The sequence below is a fragment of the Lynx canadensis genome, chromosome B3 (genome assembly GCF_007474595.2).
Source record: "Lynx canadensis isolate LIC74 chromosome B3, mLynCan4.pri.v2, whole genome shotgun sequence".
In the NCBI taxonomy this organism is placed as follows: Eukaryota; Metazoa; Chordata; class Mammalia; order Carnivora; family Felidae; genus Lynx; species Lynx canadensis.
This window is the reverse complement of record NC_044308.2, coordinates 144732507-144750349: the sequence shown is the minus strand read 5'-3', so window position 1 is coordinate 144750349 and position 17843 is coordinate 144732507. Positions and strand designations below refer to the sequence as shown.

Here is a 17843-nt window from a genome sequence, read left to right as displayed (position 1 = left end):
TGGAGCCTGGTATCGACGACGAGGCATTACAGGTGCTTTTTAAAGCCAATGCTGATTGTTTAGGACCATCAAAATACTTTAAAGATATCCATGTCACAAAACTTCCAAAATTTACCCAACAAAATCTTAGCTTTCCCAGCACTGACGAACATCACGCAGGCCTACCTCCTTTAGCAGAAGGATGGTTCGTTCAATGTCACCCAGACCAGGTGGAGAAAGGGCCGTTGCCAGCAAAGCTCTCGGTTCACCCATATCCAGCAATTTCACTTTCAATATTGTGCTTCCTAATGGACAACGCTGAAAAGAGCAAAACATTTAGAAACAGAAGAATTACATAAATTAACCTAACCCACCTACACATGACTAGCACTTCAGAGACAGATGCAGGAGAGAGGAGAAGAGAAAAAGAAAGAAAAACAGAAGATGGAGAGAGACAAAGGGTGAGAGAGGAGAAAGAGAAGAGACAGAAAAAAAAGACGTGCAGGCAAGGGAGAGAGATAGGGCAGGAGAGGAGGGGCGGGGGAGACAGATGGGGAAGGAGGGGGAAAGAAACAGATTGGTGAGGGGGCGGAGGGGGGAGGGGGAAGAAAGAAGGAAGAGAAAGAGAAAGACAAGGAAGAAGAGAAGAGAGGACAAAGAGGAAGCCGGCGCCGACCCCACGCTTAAGGGCCATAAAGGGGCTGGAGCCCGCAGGCACAAGGAGCCACTCCTCTCACTACAAATTTAACAGGCATGCGCAGTCCTGGCCGAGCACGGGGCGCTCAATACATGGCAAGCCAGCACTGTGACTAAAGACTAGTCTGGTCAGACGGTGACTTCCCTGGAATCAAAACTGTTAACACCTAACACTGTATTACCTAGACCATTCGATACAACTCTATCTATCAAAAGCAAACTTTGGAAATGAGCAAAGAGCATTACCAACATCTCGGGGACCACGTGGTCTGGGATGGAGCTGTCCCAGAAATCCCTGTGGATCAGTCTATAGCAGTGCCCTTTAGACACTCTTCCCGCACGGCCTGCGAAGGAGAAACATCCAAACACCACTTGGCATTAACCACCTTCGCGTTAGCATAAATACGTTTGTAAGAATAACCGTTAAATGTTAAGAAAAGCCCTTGTTATTTTCTACCAGACCAGGTCGGTAAAGACTTCAGAATAAACTGGTGTTCAAAGACCTCTCATGTAGGCAGATGAAGCACTGAAGTTTCCTCTGTGATCGACGGCATACGATGCGATGCGTTATTTCTAAAGAAAACCGCGTCGGCCCCAATATGCAACGAAAATCAAAACATTTTAAATACAAGACATTTCCTGCAGATGCAAAGCTCACACTAATAAAAACACAAAAAGCACAGCTGGCAGGAGCCGGTGAGGCTCCCCCAGTGACGTGGCTGTGCAGTGAGACCTGTGTAGGCTGTCACTGTCGCCGTCTGCCTTGGGCTTCTCAGTCCCGATGCCTCCGCCAAGGCTGCCGTCATGACAGCTGCTTCACGTGAAATGAGGGCTCGGAACCAGACCTGGCCCTCACGGACCACCATACGAGGACTCTTCTCTCGTGACTGTATTGCTTGTGGAGGACAAACTCCTTTATCCCTAAACATAATAAAATCTCCCAAGGAGAAAGAGGGGCGGGGAGGAGAAAGGGTGTCCTTAATAAATACCCAGCTTTTAAAAATGCAGCAGCCCTGGGGCGCCTGGGTGGCTCAGTCGGTAAAGCGTCCAACTCTTGATTTCGGCTCGGGTCATGATCTCATGGTTTGTGAGATTGAGCCCCGCGTCAGGCTCTGCATTGACAGAGCCTGCTGGGGATTCTGTCCCTCCCCGTCTCTCTGCCCCTCCCCTGCTCACGTGTGCATGCACACATGCTCTCGCTCCCTCTCTCTCAAAATCAATAAACAAACATTTTTAAAAACGGGGCAGCCCAGGGAGGTTGTCTCCTTCCCCACCTGTGGAGTCAGGAAAGACGGAGGGGCATCTGGACTCCTGCCCCCCACCTCCACCTGTCTCCCCTGGTAGGTCCCTTCACCCGCGGGGAGTTGAGTGGAGAGTCCGGACTTCCAGCACTGCCATCGTCACCCCTACCCTGCACCTTAACGTGCCAATGACAGGACTCTCTAAGTACAAAACTCCAAGGCAATGACAAAAGACAAAAGTGAAACCAACTCCTAGAACCAACTAGTGAACTCAGCAAAGCCACAGGGTACGAGATCAACACACAAAAGTCACTCACACATCTATACACACGGCAGCAATGAACACGTAAAAACCGAAATTAAAAATGCAACGCCATTTCCAATCACCCCGAGCAAAATAAAATAGTTAGGATCTGCATGCTGAAAACAACACAAGCTGATTAAAGAAGTAAGTGGAGACACAAACCGTGTTCAGGGATTGAAGATCCAGAATAACAAAGACGTCGATTCTCCACAAACCGTCCTATGGGTTTAATGCAATTCCGATCAAAATCACAAATGAGTTTTTTGTAGACAGGGACAAGTTCATTCTAAACCCTGCGTGGGAGGGAGAAGCGTGACACTTCCGACAGTAAAGAAGGCAGCGGGAGGGGCCCAGCAGGGTGCAGGGCAGGGAGAGGTGCACAGCGCCCGTGACACCGCACAAAGGCGCAGAAGCCACTCCGCGGGAAATTCAACGGTGCTGGAATGGGACACCCACGGGCAAAGAGATGGACCTCGCCCCTAACCTCACACCTCTCACAGAAGTTCATTCAAATGGGTCACAGCCATAAACGCAGAACACACATCTCCGAAACCGTGAGAAGAAAACGCAGGAGAAACCCCCCCGGGGACGCAGGCAGAGGTGAAGCGTTGACACGTGGCCCCCAACACCACCCAAAAGGAAGACCTCAGCCAAGTTAAAAGTTTTCTCTCCAAAAGACCCTCGGAAGAGGATGAAGAGACAACATACAGGACGGAGTGGGGGAGGGTGTGCAAACCACACATCCAGCATCTCCCAAAGGACTAGCATCGAGGTGGCAGGGAGAACTCGACTCGCCAGTCACCACGCACACGGTCCAACTCTAAACCGGGCCCAAGACAAAAACGGACACCTCACTGCGGGCACACAGATGGCAGAGAAGCACAGGAAGAGGCGCTCACCTCATCAGCCGTCGGGGACACGTACGTTAAAATCACAAGGAGAGATTATCACACGCCTTCAGAATGGCTACAATGAAAACAGCCGTTAACACCAAATGCTGGCACCGGTGGGGAGAAAATGAATCGCACACACTGCTGGCAGGAGTGGAGCCACCATGCAGCCACCGTGGAATCGACTGACACAGCTTCTTCTAAAACTAACCATACGCTTGCCGTATCACCCAGTAATTGCACTCCTGGGCTCGTATCCCAGAGAAACGAAAACTTACATCCGCACAAAACCCGTACGTCAATATTCTTGGTGGCTTTACTGGCAACTGCCAGGAACCAGAGATGCTCCAACATCCTTCAAGAGGCGAATGGCACAATGGAATCCAGCAACAAGAACTACTGGGGTGCCTGGGCGGCTCAGTCGGGTGACCGTCCAATTTGGTTTTGGCTCCCGTCATGATCTCAGAGTTTGGGGGTCCGAGCCCCCAGTCAGGCTCTGGGCTGACAGTGAGGCGTCTGCTTGGGATCCTCTCTCCCTCTCTCTGCCCCTCCCCTGTACATGTGTGTGCACGTGCTCTCTCCTTCATCCTCTCAAAATAAATCAATAAGGGCGCCTGGGGGGCTTAGTTGGTTGAGCGACCAACTTTGGCTCTGGTCACAATCTAGCGGCTCTTGAGTTTGAGCCCTGGGCCAGGCTCTGTGCTGACAGCTCAGAGCCTAGAGCCTGCTTCATTCTTTGTCTCCCTCTCTCTGCCCCTCCCCTGCTCGTGCTCTCTCTCTCTCAAAAACAAACAAGCATTTAATGAATAAATAAGAGCTGTGGATACATGCAGCAATTTGGATAGACCTTAAGGATGTGGTGGTGAGTGAAACGAGCCCATCCCGAAAGTCCCCAGCTGCGCGCTTCCACCCAGATAACATCCTGGAAACGAAGGACAAAACGGGGAAGAACAGCGGCTGGCGGAGAGGCCAGTGCCAGGCAGCTCCTTCCGGGCAGCTGTCCTGTTCTGCATTCTGATGGCGGTGCTTACACGGGTCTGCACGTGACGTCAGACGGCAGAGAGGACACGCACCAGGGCGCGTGTAAAACTGAGCAGTGACGGTCTGTGGTCTACGTGTTGTACCGACACCGACCGCCTGATCCGGACGCTGCACTACGGTTCTGTGAGGTGTCGTTGCCAACAAGCTGGGAGATGCTGGCCTGTGTTTGAGAGACTCCAGGGACGATTTTCCAACTTCTCAAAGAAAGAATGTTTATTACAGAAATCTTGAACGTACAGAAAAACAAAGGCTAAGACTCCTATAATCTCAAGACCCAAAGGTTTTTGTGTGTTTATTTCTAGTCATTTTTTTTCTAAGCATGGGACTTGTTTGGGGGGTAATTCTGGGTTGGGAGGCTAAGACACAGTAAGATGATTACAGTTTATTATCCTTTCTTTCGCTCAATTTTATAACAACACGTTACTCAACATACGGTTTTCCCAAAGTGATGAGAAGCTGGCTCCGGCCCTGAGTGACCTACCCACTCGCTCTCACGCCCTCTCTGGGCAGCCGTCTCGGGGGAGGCAGCAGAGCCCCGGGCTAAGGATGTGGACTGCAGCCGGAGCAGCGCCCCCCACTGTCCAGGACAGCCTGAGGCCGTCACCCCTTCTCTGCCTCTCCGCTGCACCAGTAAAAAGTGAGGATGTCAACAGCGGACTAGGTCACGGGGTGGCAGGAGGATTAAATGAGTTCACGTTAAGTACTCAGAATCGTGCCCGGCGCATAGTAAGCACTCAATAAATGTTGCCTCGACTCTATTTTTGATGAGGTAGCTTTACTGCCCAACAAGTACTTTTGGAATGGCCCTTCGCCCATCCTCCCTAAAAGTTCTCTAATAAAACATAAGCCACGCTCAGTCCATACCAAGAACTCTGTCCCCGGGGGCCAGTCCTCACAGGTGACAGTAGCAACCTACCTCCGTGCATCACAACCACACCTCCACTGTAATCAAAGCCCTCCAGACCCTGACAAACGCCTCCACACCCTCAACTCCCCAGCAGTACTTGTGCCGCAGCAAATGCTGAATGAACCTTCTGTGGAACCTGCTTAGGAAAAGCAACCCTAGAAGGATCAGAACTTGGAGAGAAGACAGAGGAAGAATTATCAAAAGTTAATTAAAAATTATCAAAACTTTGGGGGCACCTGAGTGGCTCAGTCGGTTGAGCATCTGACTTCAGCTCAGGTCATGATCTCGCGGTTCGTGAGCTCGAGCCCCGCATCAGACTCTCTGCTGTCGGTGGGGAGCTCACTTCAGATCCTCTGTCCCCCTCTCTCTGCCCCTCCCCCATTTGTGCTCTCTCTCAAAAATAAAGAAAATATTTTTTAAAAATTATCAAAAATGTATCTGGCTTCCATAACTATTCCCCAAACGCTTTCTAAAATTCACCGCAGGGGTGCCTGGGTGGCTCGGTTAAGCGTCTGACTCTTGGTTTTGGCTCACATCACGATCTCATGGTTCATGGGTTAGAGCCCCGAGTCAGGCGCTGTGCTGACAGCTCAGAGCCTGGAGCCTGCTTCGGATTCTGTGTCTCCTTCTCTCTCTGCCCCTCCCCTGCTCACACTCTGTCTCTCTGTCTCTCAAAAATAAACATAAAAAAAAATAAAGATAAGTTAAAAAAAAATAAAATTCACTGCAAAAGACTATAGTGTTGAAATAATCACATGCCTGTCCGTTATATACAGACTGTCACCTAATTCTATGGATGAGAGGAGAATCACAAATTTAAATGCACAGTCTGACGATATGAGACATTGTTGCTTAAAGCTTAAAACTGGTTTCAGTAAACAAAGTATCTGCATAAGAGTAAAAAAACAAAAACCACAATGTTTTAAAACATCTGAATTTGCCACCAATTCGTTATTGTGCTGGAACACAAGTGCCTTACCTTTTCTCTGATTACAACTGGTTTTAGAGGCCCAACTCAATCGCAGACTCTGGTAATTCGTATCTTCATCACAAACCAGAGTTCTAGTCAAACAAAAATCTATAACTGTCATTTAAAAAAAGGAATGTAAACACCATGCCAACAAGAAGTAACTGTGTAATAATCACAACGCACAGGGATAAAACAGCAAGAAACATGCAGCCTTCAGATCAGTGCACATTACAGAAGACTCTGGAAGAGCACTGGCTACTCCTTACCACCCAGGACAGATAGAGGCTGTGGCCACATTCTTTCTTCTATGGACAAGAGCCTTTGGGCACAAAGAGCATAAGCCCTGTAGACCCGACAAGCCTCAAGAAAAGCCCATCTGGACTGCACGCAAAAGAGGGTCAGAGGGCACAACATGGGCAGCACAGAAGCGGCCACGATGCCGGGCTGCGGGGACTGACATCCTGGCGGGGAGGAGGCACGCTGCCTAGTCTCTCCGTGCTGCAGTGTCCTCGTCTGTGAAAGCTGGCTGCCGGAAGCCCCTCCAGCTCTCCTCTGGACTGATCGTCCCTGTCCTGACTGTGGTAAGCGGGCACGCTGGCCGGCAGGGTGCCGTCTTCTCTTTGCCCCTCTCCAGCCCTCCCATACTCTCACTGCCACTGCCCTCCTGGAAAACCTCTGCCTCGTTCAGTTCACCACCACCGCCCCTCCGTTGTGGCTCCCCGGTCCCCACACCCTCCTCTACTGCTCCCACCCGAATTCTGGTGACTTCCAGGCCCAGGAAACCATGTGGGTGGCATTCAGGCTCCTGGTTCCATGAACCCTCTCCTCCGATCATCCTGTCCCCCACCTTCTAGCAGCCCTACCTGACACCAGCATCACAGTGACAGCAAGTGCCTCTCTCCAAACCTGCCTCCAGGCCTACCCAGCAATCCTTAATCCCTGCCGACGGCACCACAATCTGTCCATCTTGTGACCTGTTAGCTATCCCTCCACCCACCTCCTCACCTCCCTCTGTGCCCTCCCATTCTGATCTGCTGGGGTCCCCACCCCACCCCCCCCCCCCCCCGTAGCCCTGGGGAACGTACTTCCCACCTCCACTGTGCGGCCCCTGGGACCAGGGAAGGACAGACCCATCGGGCCAGCAGGTTGACTGCCCCCCTTTCATCACTGTCCACTAGGCTCGAGTGGCCCTCGGGGCACCTGGCCCGTCAACCCCCCACCTTTAGGGTCTTCTCCTCGATGCTCTATGGCCCCCCATTCTCAGTCTGCGCTGGCATCGTGCCTCTAGCTCACCAGGGGAAGCAGGGGTGGCAGAGGGCCCCATGAGATCCCTCTGCCACCCGTCCTCACACTTGGCCCTTCCCCGGGAACAAGGGTAAGGCGCCCACGCGCACAAGGAGGCCCAGCGCCCACGCGGTACCCCATCGTATCCCTGCACAGGGACGAGGCCGCAGCCACAGGCCCCTCTCTCCCACGGCACCTCTGCACCGTTCCTGTCACCCAGACGCTGGGTCTCCCGTCCATCCGGGAAAGGTGTGCTCTTGGGCCCGGCCACTCTTCGGCAACCTCCCCTTTCTCTGCTCCCCTTGACAGCAGCATGTGCTAACTGCACGATCCCCAATGCGCCTCTCCTCCCCTCCCTCCCTAACCTCCAGCAAAACTGCTCTGGTCAAGGTCACCTATGATATCCACGTTGCTGACCCGATGGCCAAATTTCCAGTCTTCTCCAAACTTGACCAATCATCAGCATGACATGTTATCCACCCCGTCTTCCTCAAAGCCCTGACTCGGTTTCTACGTCTTTGCTGGCTGTGCCTCTGCAATTCATCACTGCCCCCCTTCAAACACCAGAAACGCCTTCCCCACGCGCCACCACCGCCCGCCGGTCTCCGGGCCTGCACAGCCAAGTGTCCGCGGACGGGCAGCAGGTGCCTCACCGCGCCGCTCCGGCTGCCACAGTCCCACACCAGATCCCCCAGCACACCTACCAGATAGGGCCCTACGGCCACCATCCCCCTGTAACCCGCCGCCGATTCTTGCCCGCACTAGTCACACCCTCCTTCCTCACTCAGCCCGCCAAGCCCCCTGCCTCACTGCGGTCTGTCCCTGAATGAGCCTCCAGACGATGTCGTCCCTGCTCTCCAAATCCTGTCTTGCCAGCAAAACCCTAAGCCTTCACACGCCCCGGAAGGCTCTGCGTGACCCGGTACCCCGTTACCTCCTCGACCTCGCCCTCCAACCACGTCCTCCCCGCTCACCTGAGCCAGCTCCCGGCCTCCCCGTTTCCTGCACTCGCTCCGCAGACTCTGAGCCTCAGCTCCTCCTACGCTCTTCCCCACGCGCCCACCCCTCCCCGGCCGTTCGGCCAACAGCGTCTGCTGTCCTTCCCACGACTCCCTCCTCCACGTCCGCCTCCTGCACGCACCGTCACTTCACCTGCCACGAGCTCTGGTCTTATTCATCGCCTATCACCCACCCCTGAAGGTGTCATGAGAACGCGGACTTTCTCCTGGTGACTATCTCCCCAGCACCTAGAACGGTCCCCGGCGTGGAGACCAGACACTGCCACGTTCCGTGGGTACGTGTGTATCTGTCCAGCCGCGCCGTCCCTGCTGCTCCTCAACCCTGAACCGCCTCCTCCCACAGCTCACTCCTCACTCAGTTCAGGTCTTGTCCAAATACTGCGTCCTCGGCCAGGCGTTCCCTCATCACCCTAAAAGCTCATCTTCCCAAGGACCGTAGCCCTCTGATGTACCTTCCCTACAGGGAGCACTCTGCTCCACCCGAAATGACACGTGTCTCTGACTGCCGCCTGTGTCTGCCAGCAGAATGCAATCGCCCTGAGATGGGCCTTCTGCCCATTCACCACCGCGTTCCTGGCACCCAGAGCAGTGCCTGGCACGTGGGGAGCTTCAAACTACGAATTAACGAATTTAGGAAATCCGTGAACAAAGCAATCAAGGACATGCACGCAGAACGCTAAGTCAGGAAGGGCTCCCTGCCGAGCCGACACAGCGCCCTGCTACGCTTCCCCCTTTCCCCGACGCGCCTGCCTCACCCCCCTCCAGCCACAGAACTCCACCTGGGGCAGCCCCAGGCCCCACTGTCCACCAAGGCCCTCGAAGTGCCCCCGGGAGAGGAGGAAGTGGTGAACTACGAGTGCAGAGAAGCTGTACGAACCTGCTTTTCTAAACTCTCTCTCGCAACAGCCAAGAGTTGGGGAAGAGGAGGAAGAGCAACCCCTCAAGGGGCAAGCGGGCCTCTAAGTACCGTGCTTTATGTCGGGGAGAAAAGGGAGAAGCATCTTACCGTACTTGACGTCTGGAACTGTGATGGAGCTTTCTGCAATGTTGGTGGACAGAATAATCTATCGAACATAAAAAAAAAAAAAAAAAAAAGCATCTGACGTTCCTGCTATATACTGGAAACACTGGGCAAAATTAAAAAAGAAAAAAAAAACTCAAGCTCAAAAATTATTTAAAAGATTGTTAACGTAGACAAGGGACTCAAATTTTTAAATTAACAGTTTTCCTATTTTCTATAAAACACAACTGACCAAGGGTCTGGGAGGAGGCTGGGGAGAATCAACGTGGGGGCAGGGGGGCCTCAGCAGCCAAACCTGTATACCTCGAGGCTCTGCCCCACACCGGGGTGGGGCCCTGAGCCACCTACTTACCTCCCTGTCCTCAGAGATGCCACGCAGACAAGAATAATGATGCCCACCCACAGGCTCGCCGTGAAGATCACAGGAGTTAACAGATGTAAAGTGCTTCCAACTGCTCCCGGCGCAAAGCACGGGTTCAATCACCAGTACCTACGGACCCGCAGTGCCTAAGTCACAGCGCCCAGGCACTGGACACGTGCTCTGCGCCAGGCACTGTGACACGACCGTAACTCAAGTCCAGATGTACATGGCTATAATTCACCTCCCTAACAGCTCTACGTTCCAACAGAAGTTCAGTCTCACAAAAGCCGTTTGCTAAGACACACTACAGGTGACAGGGACCCAGGCCATCTATCTGTTCAGGTCCACATGCATGACCTTAACTGCTACCCCTCTTCCTGGCATAATCACTGGATGCCCACAAAGCCTGGCAACACGGCAGGTGCTTAAAAGCAACAGGCAAGAAGCCAGACAAAGACAGCCGTCCCAGACCTCGGACACAGTGCTTCCGGGGTCCTGGGATTAGCACGGGGCAAAAGGCACGACCAAGCTAACACCCAAAGGAAGGGCTGAGCCTGCACCGTGCAGGGGCCGGCCACCCCTGGAGGTTCCACACATTTGCCAGGAAGCGAGGGGGCTGGGTTGTGCGTCTGAGGTTCCGGACCACCGTCAGCAGCCCTGGAAGGGTTGTGCTAAGACGCTGCCACGGCTCACGCACAACCTGAGGTTAAAGCCGTCCCCCTTCACCGGGACTAAGAATGCGGGTTCCACCCAAGGCCGCGGGGCAGTGCTGCAGACACCACAACCGTCCCACAGTCTGAGAAACGCCAAGAGGTGAGAAGCATCAGAATCCACCAGCAACAACACCCCGAAGTGGAGGAGGTAAAGAATACTAGCAACCGACCGATAAAATAAAAGACGAGAAAGAAGCAACACACGCGGCTCCTCGGGCAAGTACGCATCCGGGTGAGTCACCGCCAGCTGCGGCGCGTCAGGCCAGCTAGCGGAGGTGTCCGTGCTCCGCGACGGCACAGTCTCGGCAGAAAATGTGCCTGAAGTGCTTGCAAGTCCCCTCCCGGTTTCCTACCTTTCTGTACCCAGGAACTGGACTTAGAAACACGTTATTCTGTTCTTCTAAAGTCACACTTGAATGGAGTGGATAAACCTGTAACCTAGGGAACAGATTAACGAAATAACATGTCCATAAAGAACAGAAGTGAGGACACACAAAAGCGAGCAACTGTTCACTGAGCTGATCAGACTCCTTTAGGGCAGAAACAATAACGGAACAGTAAAGACAGAGCCACATCATTTGAAACGTACCTTTTGTGAACCATGTTTGTGAGAAGTTCATGCATGTAGTTTATTTCACCCAGACCTGGAGACGAAAAACAGTGGAGAGAGGAAAAAAGATGTATTTGCTGCTTAAAAAACAACCTTTAAATGAGATGACATCCTTTTCAAAAAAAAGGCCCTACCAATTCATTTTGACTTTGTTATCCTGTTTGCCCAATTACATCTCAATTACAAATACAAATGTACAATGACATTGACCACCGATAACTCAAAAATATGAAAAAAAAAAAAAACATTCTTCTGGTGTTTCCCTTCCCACAACAGTGACCGCCTGCAAGTGTGGCCATCCGAATAATTACATTTCTTTTTTATTTCCCACTGATTTTTCCAAACTTTCTATGGTCAACAGGCAACATTTTACAACCAAAAAATAGTACTCAGGGGCGCCTGGGTGGCGCAGTCGGTTAAGCGTCCGACTTCAGCCAGGTCACGATCTCGCGGTCCGGGAGTTCGAGCCCCGCGTCAGGCTCTGGGCTGATGGCTCAGAGCCTGGAGCCTGTTTCCAATTCTGTGTCTCCCTCTCTCTCTGCCCCTCCCCTGTTCATGCTCTGTCTCTCTCTGTCCCAAAAATAAATAAACGTTGAAAAAAAAAAAATTAAAAAAAAAAAATAGTACTCAAAAAGTCCTGGTCACACAGATAGGCTAAATTTTTTTCATTAGGTTTAAAAAACGTCTATGGATACATCAAACTTTCATGTGCTCTTGTCCCAACCTGAACTATCAACCCTGTAATGTGCTGAACTGTGTCCTCCGAAGAGGTGCTAAGTCCTAACCGCAGTACCTGAGAACATCGTTCTGTCTGCAAACAGCATTACTGCGGACGTAACGAGCTAAGGTGAGGTCAGACTGGAGTGGACGGGACCTTACTCCAATAGGGCTGGTGTCCCCATAAGAGGAAGGGAGAGGGACACACAGAGAGAGCGCCATGTTAACAAGGGAGGCAGAGATAGGAGGGACGCAGCCACAAGCCAAGGAACGCCAAGGATGGATGGCCGGTGGCTGCTGGAAGCTGGCAGAGGCAAAGGAGGGTTCTACCGGGAGCCCCAGAGGGAGCAAGGCCCTGCTGACACCTTGATTTCGAACTCCTGGCCTCCAGAGCAGTGAGAGAATAAATTCCCATTGTTTTGAGCCTTACACTTCGTAGCACTGTTACAGCAGTCCTAGAGAACGAATACAGAACGGCTCCCAAAAGATCAATTCACAAAATAAACATCTATCCAACCTGCGTTCACATAAACACGTAACAGACACAAGACAAAGTAAACTGTAAAATACCGTTCATAAATATTTGCCGCAGACAATGTTTAACAGTTAGAAGGCATTTATCTCCTTTTTAGGTATTCCTGAGCTAGTACACCGTGGCTCTGCTTTGGCCATACTTCTCCTTCATACGCCACCACACGCACAGCAGTCTTTGATAAATGTTTATTGGGGTAACTGCAACCCCACCCCACTGTCAGCGATGGTTGTTTCCTGGGTACAAAATTAATCCATAGCAACACAAGCAAAACATAACTGAAGCTGCAAACTCAAATGGTGCATCCCAAAATTAAGTAAGCTACTTTGATTCAGGGTTTTTGTTCTCCAAAACTACTTGTACAAAGACTCATGTGCTATCATTACCTTTTAACAACAAAAAATACGTGAATTATCGTCACGATGTGTCACCAAACTATACCACTGTATTTAAAAAATCAAAAACTGGGGCGCCTGGGTGGCGCAGTCGGTTAAGCGTCCGACTTCAGCCAGGTCACGATCTCGCGGTCCGGGAGTTCGAGCCCCGCGTCAGGCTCTGGGCTGATGGCTCGGAGCCTGGAGCCTGTTTCCGATTCTGTGTCTCCCTCTCTCTCTGCCCCTCTCCCGTTCATGCTCTGTCTCTCTCTGTCCCAAAAATAAATAAACGTTAAAAAAAAAAAAAAAATTTAAAAAAAAAAAAAAATCAAAAACATCATTTTGAAAAAGTACAATTTACCACAAATTAACCTTTCTCAGGTAATTCACAAGGCCGATTTCCCAAATACTGAGATAGGGACACAAGGACTTTTCTGATGACTCTCATGGTGTCACAGCACAGCAGCAACATCGTCATTAAGCTTTGCGTGTACGATGATGGCAATCACCTCACATTTACGACGATATATGTGAAATGGCAAATTTAACAAAGCCGATTACTTTATTGAAAATTTGGAAGCAGATAAAACTGGCTTTAAAAAATTAACCTCTTAAAAATAAGTTAATTAAATAAAATAAAAATTAAACTCTTGGGACACCTGGGTGGCTAGTCGGTTAAGTGTCAAAATCAACAAGTCTATGCTGATGGGGCAGAGCCTGCTTGAGATTCTCTCTCTCCCTCTCCCTCTGTCCCTCCCCTGCTCATGCTCTCTCCCTCTCAAAGTAAATAAATTAACTTTAAAAAAAAAAAGGATCAGGGCGCTTGGGTGGCTCAGTCAGTTAAGTGTCTGACTTCAGCTCAGGTCATGGTCTCACAGTTCATGGGTTCTGTGCTGACAGCTCAGAGCCTGGAGCCTGTTTCGGATTCTGTGTCTCCCTGTCTCTCTGTCCCTCCCCTGCTTATGCTCTGTCTCTCTCTGTCTCTCTCTCTCTCAAAAATAAAGTGTAAAAAAAATTTTTTTTAAAAAAGGAAGAAAGCCTACAAAAGTAGAGGCATAATTAAAAAAAACTTTAAAAAAATTAAACTCTTCATCATCATTTTAGCAATTGCAAAGGTTACGATAAGAGATCAAACTGAAAACCACATGTGCTCATGTTCTTGGGGTCTAAAAAGACTAAACACACAGAGCCAAGTACCATTTTTCACAAAATGGGCTAGACACAAACACAGCCTCCATCAAGGGCATTATAATTCCAGGCCACAAGCATGACACTCACCTGGCAAAAACACCAACACGCTGCTCCGCTCCGCCACAAACTGGGCACCCGACGAGCTCTTGCTCCTGTTACAAATGTGAGTGCACAAACGTTAATCTGGCAAAAGTAGCCACTGCTGGTCTAGAACCCCGACAGCCCAGGCTTCTGATCGCGAAAGTCTCATACAGATCATCCAGCATGTTTTCTTGTATGTAAGAAAACACAGAGGTCCTGGGACATGGTCCCACAGTCACTGGGGGTGCCCAAGAGTCTTGATTCCCATAAAACTCACCTGCCAAACTTTCCCTTGAAATTTAGTTATTGTAATCGAGAATCTCAAAATACAAAACTTTTAAAATAACTACAAGTAAAACTTAAACTCAAACCATCAGCTTGCCTTCCCACTCCTGTCAAAATATTTCCTCGGTGTGAAATCAGAACTTTGGTTCTCTGCACACCGCGAGCTCTCCTCGTGCAGGCAGACGGGGCAGTAACAAAACAGACAAACAAGGTCCCTGCTCTTGTTGGAGCTCACATTCTAGCAGGAGGGAGAGACCAGAGACAGGAAAGCAAATCAGGTGTCTTCAGTTTAGCAGTAAGACACCGTCAGGAACAGATGGGGGCCCAGAGACGCTGTGTTGCAGTCATTAGCTAATCTCCACACCCCTCCTCCTCTGCAGGTACTGGTCCCAGCACAGCCCAGACTGCTGTTGATCAGCTCTTCCAAGAATTAATAAAGACTAGAGTGAAAACTAGTAAGATAAAGTAAAACAACAACAACAAAAATCAACAAACTCAAACCCAGGTCTTTGAAAAGATCAATGAAATGGACAAATCTTGGGGCCCCCCGGGTGACTCAGTCAGTTAAGCGTCTGACTTCGGCTCAGGTCATGATCTTCCAGTTCGTGAGTTCGAGCCCCACATCAGGCTCTGTGCTGACAGCTCAGAGCCTGGGGCCTGCTTCCGATTCTGTGCCTTCCTCTCTCTCTGCCCCTCCCCTGCTCACATGCTATCTCTCTTTCTCTCTCAAAAATAAACATTTAAAAAAAAATTATAAAAAAAAACAGAAATGGACAAATCTTTAGCTTTTGACCAAGAAAAAAAGAGAGAAGATTCAAAATACTAGAATGAGAAATGAAAGGGGCGCCTGGGTGACTCAGGTGGTTGAGCGTCCAACTCTGGACTTTCGCTCGGTTGTGATCCCACGGTCATGGGTTCAAGCCCTGCATCGGGCTCTGTGCTGACCGTGTGGAGCCTGCTTAGGATTCTGTCTCCCTCTCTTTCTACCCCTCCCCAGTTCACACATGTGCTCTCTCTCTCAAAATAAGTAAACATTTTTTTAAAAAATGAAAGAAAGGGCATTACTTTACAGAAATACAGAGGATTACGGAGGAATACGATGGAAAACTGTACACCAACAAAGTAGATACTTGACAGGAGATGGACACATTCCTAAATAGACACAAACTATTAAAACTCACCCAAGGGGGGAAAAAATATAAGGGCACCTGGGTGGCTCAGTCAGTTAAGCGCTGGATTTCGGCTCAGGTCATGATCTCACGGTTCATGGGTTCGAGCCCCGCGTCAGGCTCTGTGCTGATGGCTCAGAGCCTGGAGCCTGCTTTGGATTCTGGGTCTCCCTCTCTCTCTGCCCCTCCCCAACTCTCACTCTGTCTCCCAGAGCTCTCTCAAAAACAGAGATTAAAAAAATTTTCTTTTAATCTGAATATGCTTATAATAAAGCAATAAACTGAACTGAGAAGTTTAAAATTACTCGTAAAGAAAAGCCCAGACCCAATGGCTTCACAGCAGAATTCTACCAAACATTCAAAGAATCGATACCAACTCTTCACAAACGTGCGAAAAACAAAACATTTCCCAACTTATTTAATGAGGTCAGTACCAGACAAAAAATCACAAGGAAACTACAGACAAGACCTCTTGTACCTATGGATGCCAAGAGTCCTCAACAAAATACAAGCAAGCCAAATCCAGCAACATACGGAAAGGACTGTGCACCATGACCAAGTGGGATTTATCCCAGGATGCAAAGTCGCTTTAATACCTAAAAATCAGTGGGTCCTGAGAAACTTAACAGAAGACCATGGGGGAGGGGAAGGAAAAAAAAAAAAAAGTTAGAGACGGAGGGAGCCAAACCATAAGAGACTCTTAAAAACTGAGAATAAACTGAGGGTTGATGGGAGGGTGGGGGGTGGGAGGGAGGGGGGGGTGGGTGATGGACATGGAGGAGGGCACCTGTTGGGAGGAGCACTGGGTGTTGTACACAAACCAATCACAATAAACTTCATATTAAGAAAATAAAAATGTCTTTAAAATATACCTAAAAATCAATTAATTTAATACATTACATTAGCAGAAGAAAAACAAATTTCACATGATTACCTCAACAGACCCAGATAAACCATTTAAACAAAATCTAACACTCTTTCACAAAAAGTTTTAAGAAGATAATAAAATAAAATCTAAACACTCAACAAACCAGCAACATGAGTTTACTCCCTCAACCTGATGAAGGTCATCCACCCACAAGGAGCCCACAGCACACATGATACTTCACAGTCAAAGACAGGGAGGCTTCCCCTGAGATCACAGACCAGACAAGGATACCTGCTCCTCCACTTCCGGTCGGCACTGTGGTGAAGGCGCTAGGCCATCCAGATTGGAAAAGAAGAAATAAAACTATCTCTGTTCATAAACGACATGACCTTGGGTACAGAAAATCCTAAGAAACCCTACCAGAAATGGGGCACCTGGGAGGCTCAGTCGGTTAAGTGTCCGACTTCGGCTCAGGTCATGATCTCTCAGCTTGTTAGTTCAAGTCCCGCATCAAGCTCTGTGCTGACAGCTCAGAGCCTGGAGCCTGCTTCGGATTCTGTGTCTCCCTCTCTCTCTGCCCCTCCCCTACTTGTTCTCTCTCTCTGTCTCTCAAAAATAAACATTAAAAAAAGTTTTAAAAAATCCTACCAGAACTAATAAATGACCTCAGCAAAGTTGCAGGATGAAAGATCAATACACAAAAATCAATTGTTATTTTGATACATCTGCAATGATCAAAAAATGAAATTAAGAAAATAATTTCATTCACGATAACATCAAAAGGAGTAAAACACAGAAATGTGTTTGACAAGATAAGTGCAAAACTTATACTTTGAAAATTACTAAGCATTGTTGAAAATGATTTTTAAGAATCTAAAGAAATAGGAAAAGATCTCGTACTGGAAGACTGAATACGGTCATAGTTAAGATGGTAACACTCCCCAGATCTCCAGACTCAACCCAAGCCTTTTCAGAGTCCTGGCTTCCCTGTAGAAATGGACAGGCTGATTCTAAAGTTCACCTAGGAGTACGAGGGACTTGGAATAGCCAAAACAATCCTGAGTAAGAATGAAGTTAGAAAGACTCCTACTTCTAATTTCAGAATTACTTCAAAACAGTGGTAACCAAGGTGGTGTGGTACTAGCCCAAGGAGAGACACAGAGACCAACGGAAGAGAATTTAGAGTCCGGAAATAAACCCGTCCATACGTCTATGGCCAACTCATTTTCAAGAAGGTGCCAACACACAATGGGCACAGGAGAGTCTTTGAACCAACAGTGCTGGGACGAGTGGTTAGCACACAAGCCCAAGAATGAAGCTAGACTCTCTCTCACCTCACATGTACACAAAACTGAATTCAAAGACCTAAGACCTAAATGAAACGCCAAAACTGTAACACCCTTAGAAGAAAACAAGGGGTAAATCTTGATGAGCCTGAACCTGGCAATGGATCCTTAGCTATGACACCAAAAGCATGAGCAACAAAAGGAAAACTAGACAAATTAGACTTTACCAAAATTAAAAACTTTTGTGCTTCCAAACCACCAGCAAGAAAGTAAAAAGACAGCCGTCAGGATGCAAGAAAATATT

The 17843-nt window shown here is 49.3% G+C and overlaps 1 protein-coding gene across 1 annotated transcript in view; it reads right to left on the bottom strand.

Annotated features, from left to right (window-relative positions):
• Positions 1–17843, bottom strand: part of TDRD9 (tudor domain containing 9) — a 119593-nt gene that overhangs the window by 58142 nt on the left and 43608 nt on the right. The window contains exons 9-15 of the mRNA XM_030320112.1: positions 13938–14002; positions 11016–11070; positions 10780–10864; positions 9338–9395; positions 6038–6142; positions 922–1019; positions 166–297 (exon numbers count right to left, since the gene is read on the bottom strand). Coding sequence (XP_030175972.1) covers positions 166–297; positions 922–1019; positions 6038–6142; positions 9338–9395; positions 10780–10864; positions 11016–11070; positions 13938–14002 — 598 coding nt within the window. The remainder of the gene's footprint in view (positions 1–165; positions 298–921; positions 1020–6037; positions 6143–9337; positions 9396–10779; positions 10865–11015; positions 11071–13937; positions 14003–17843) is intronic.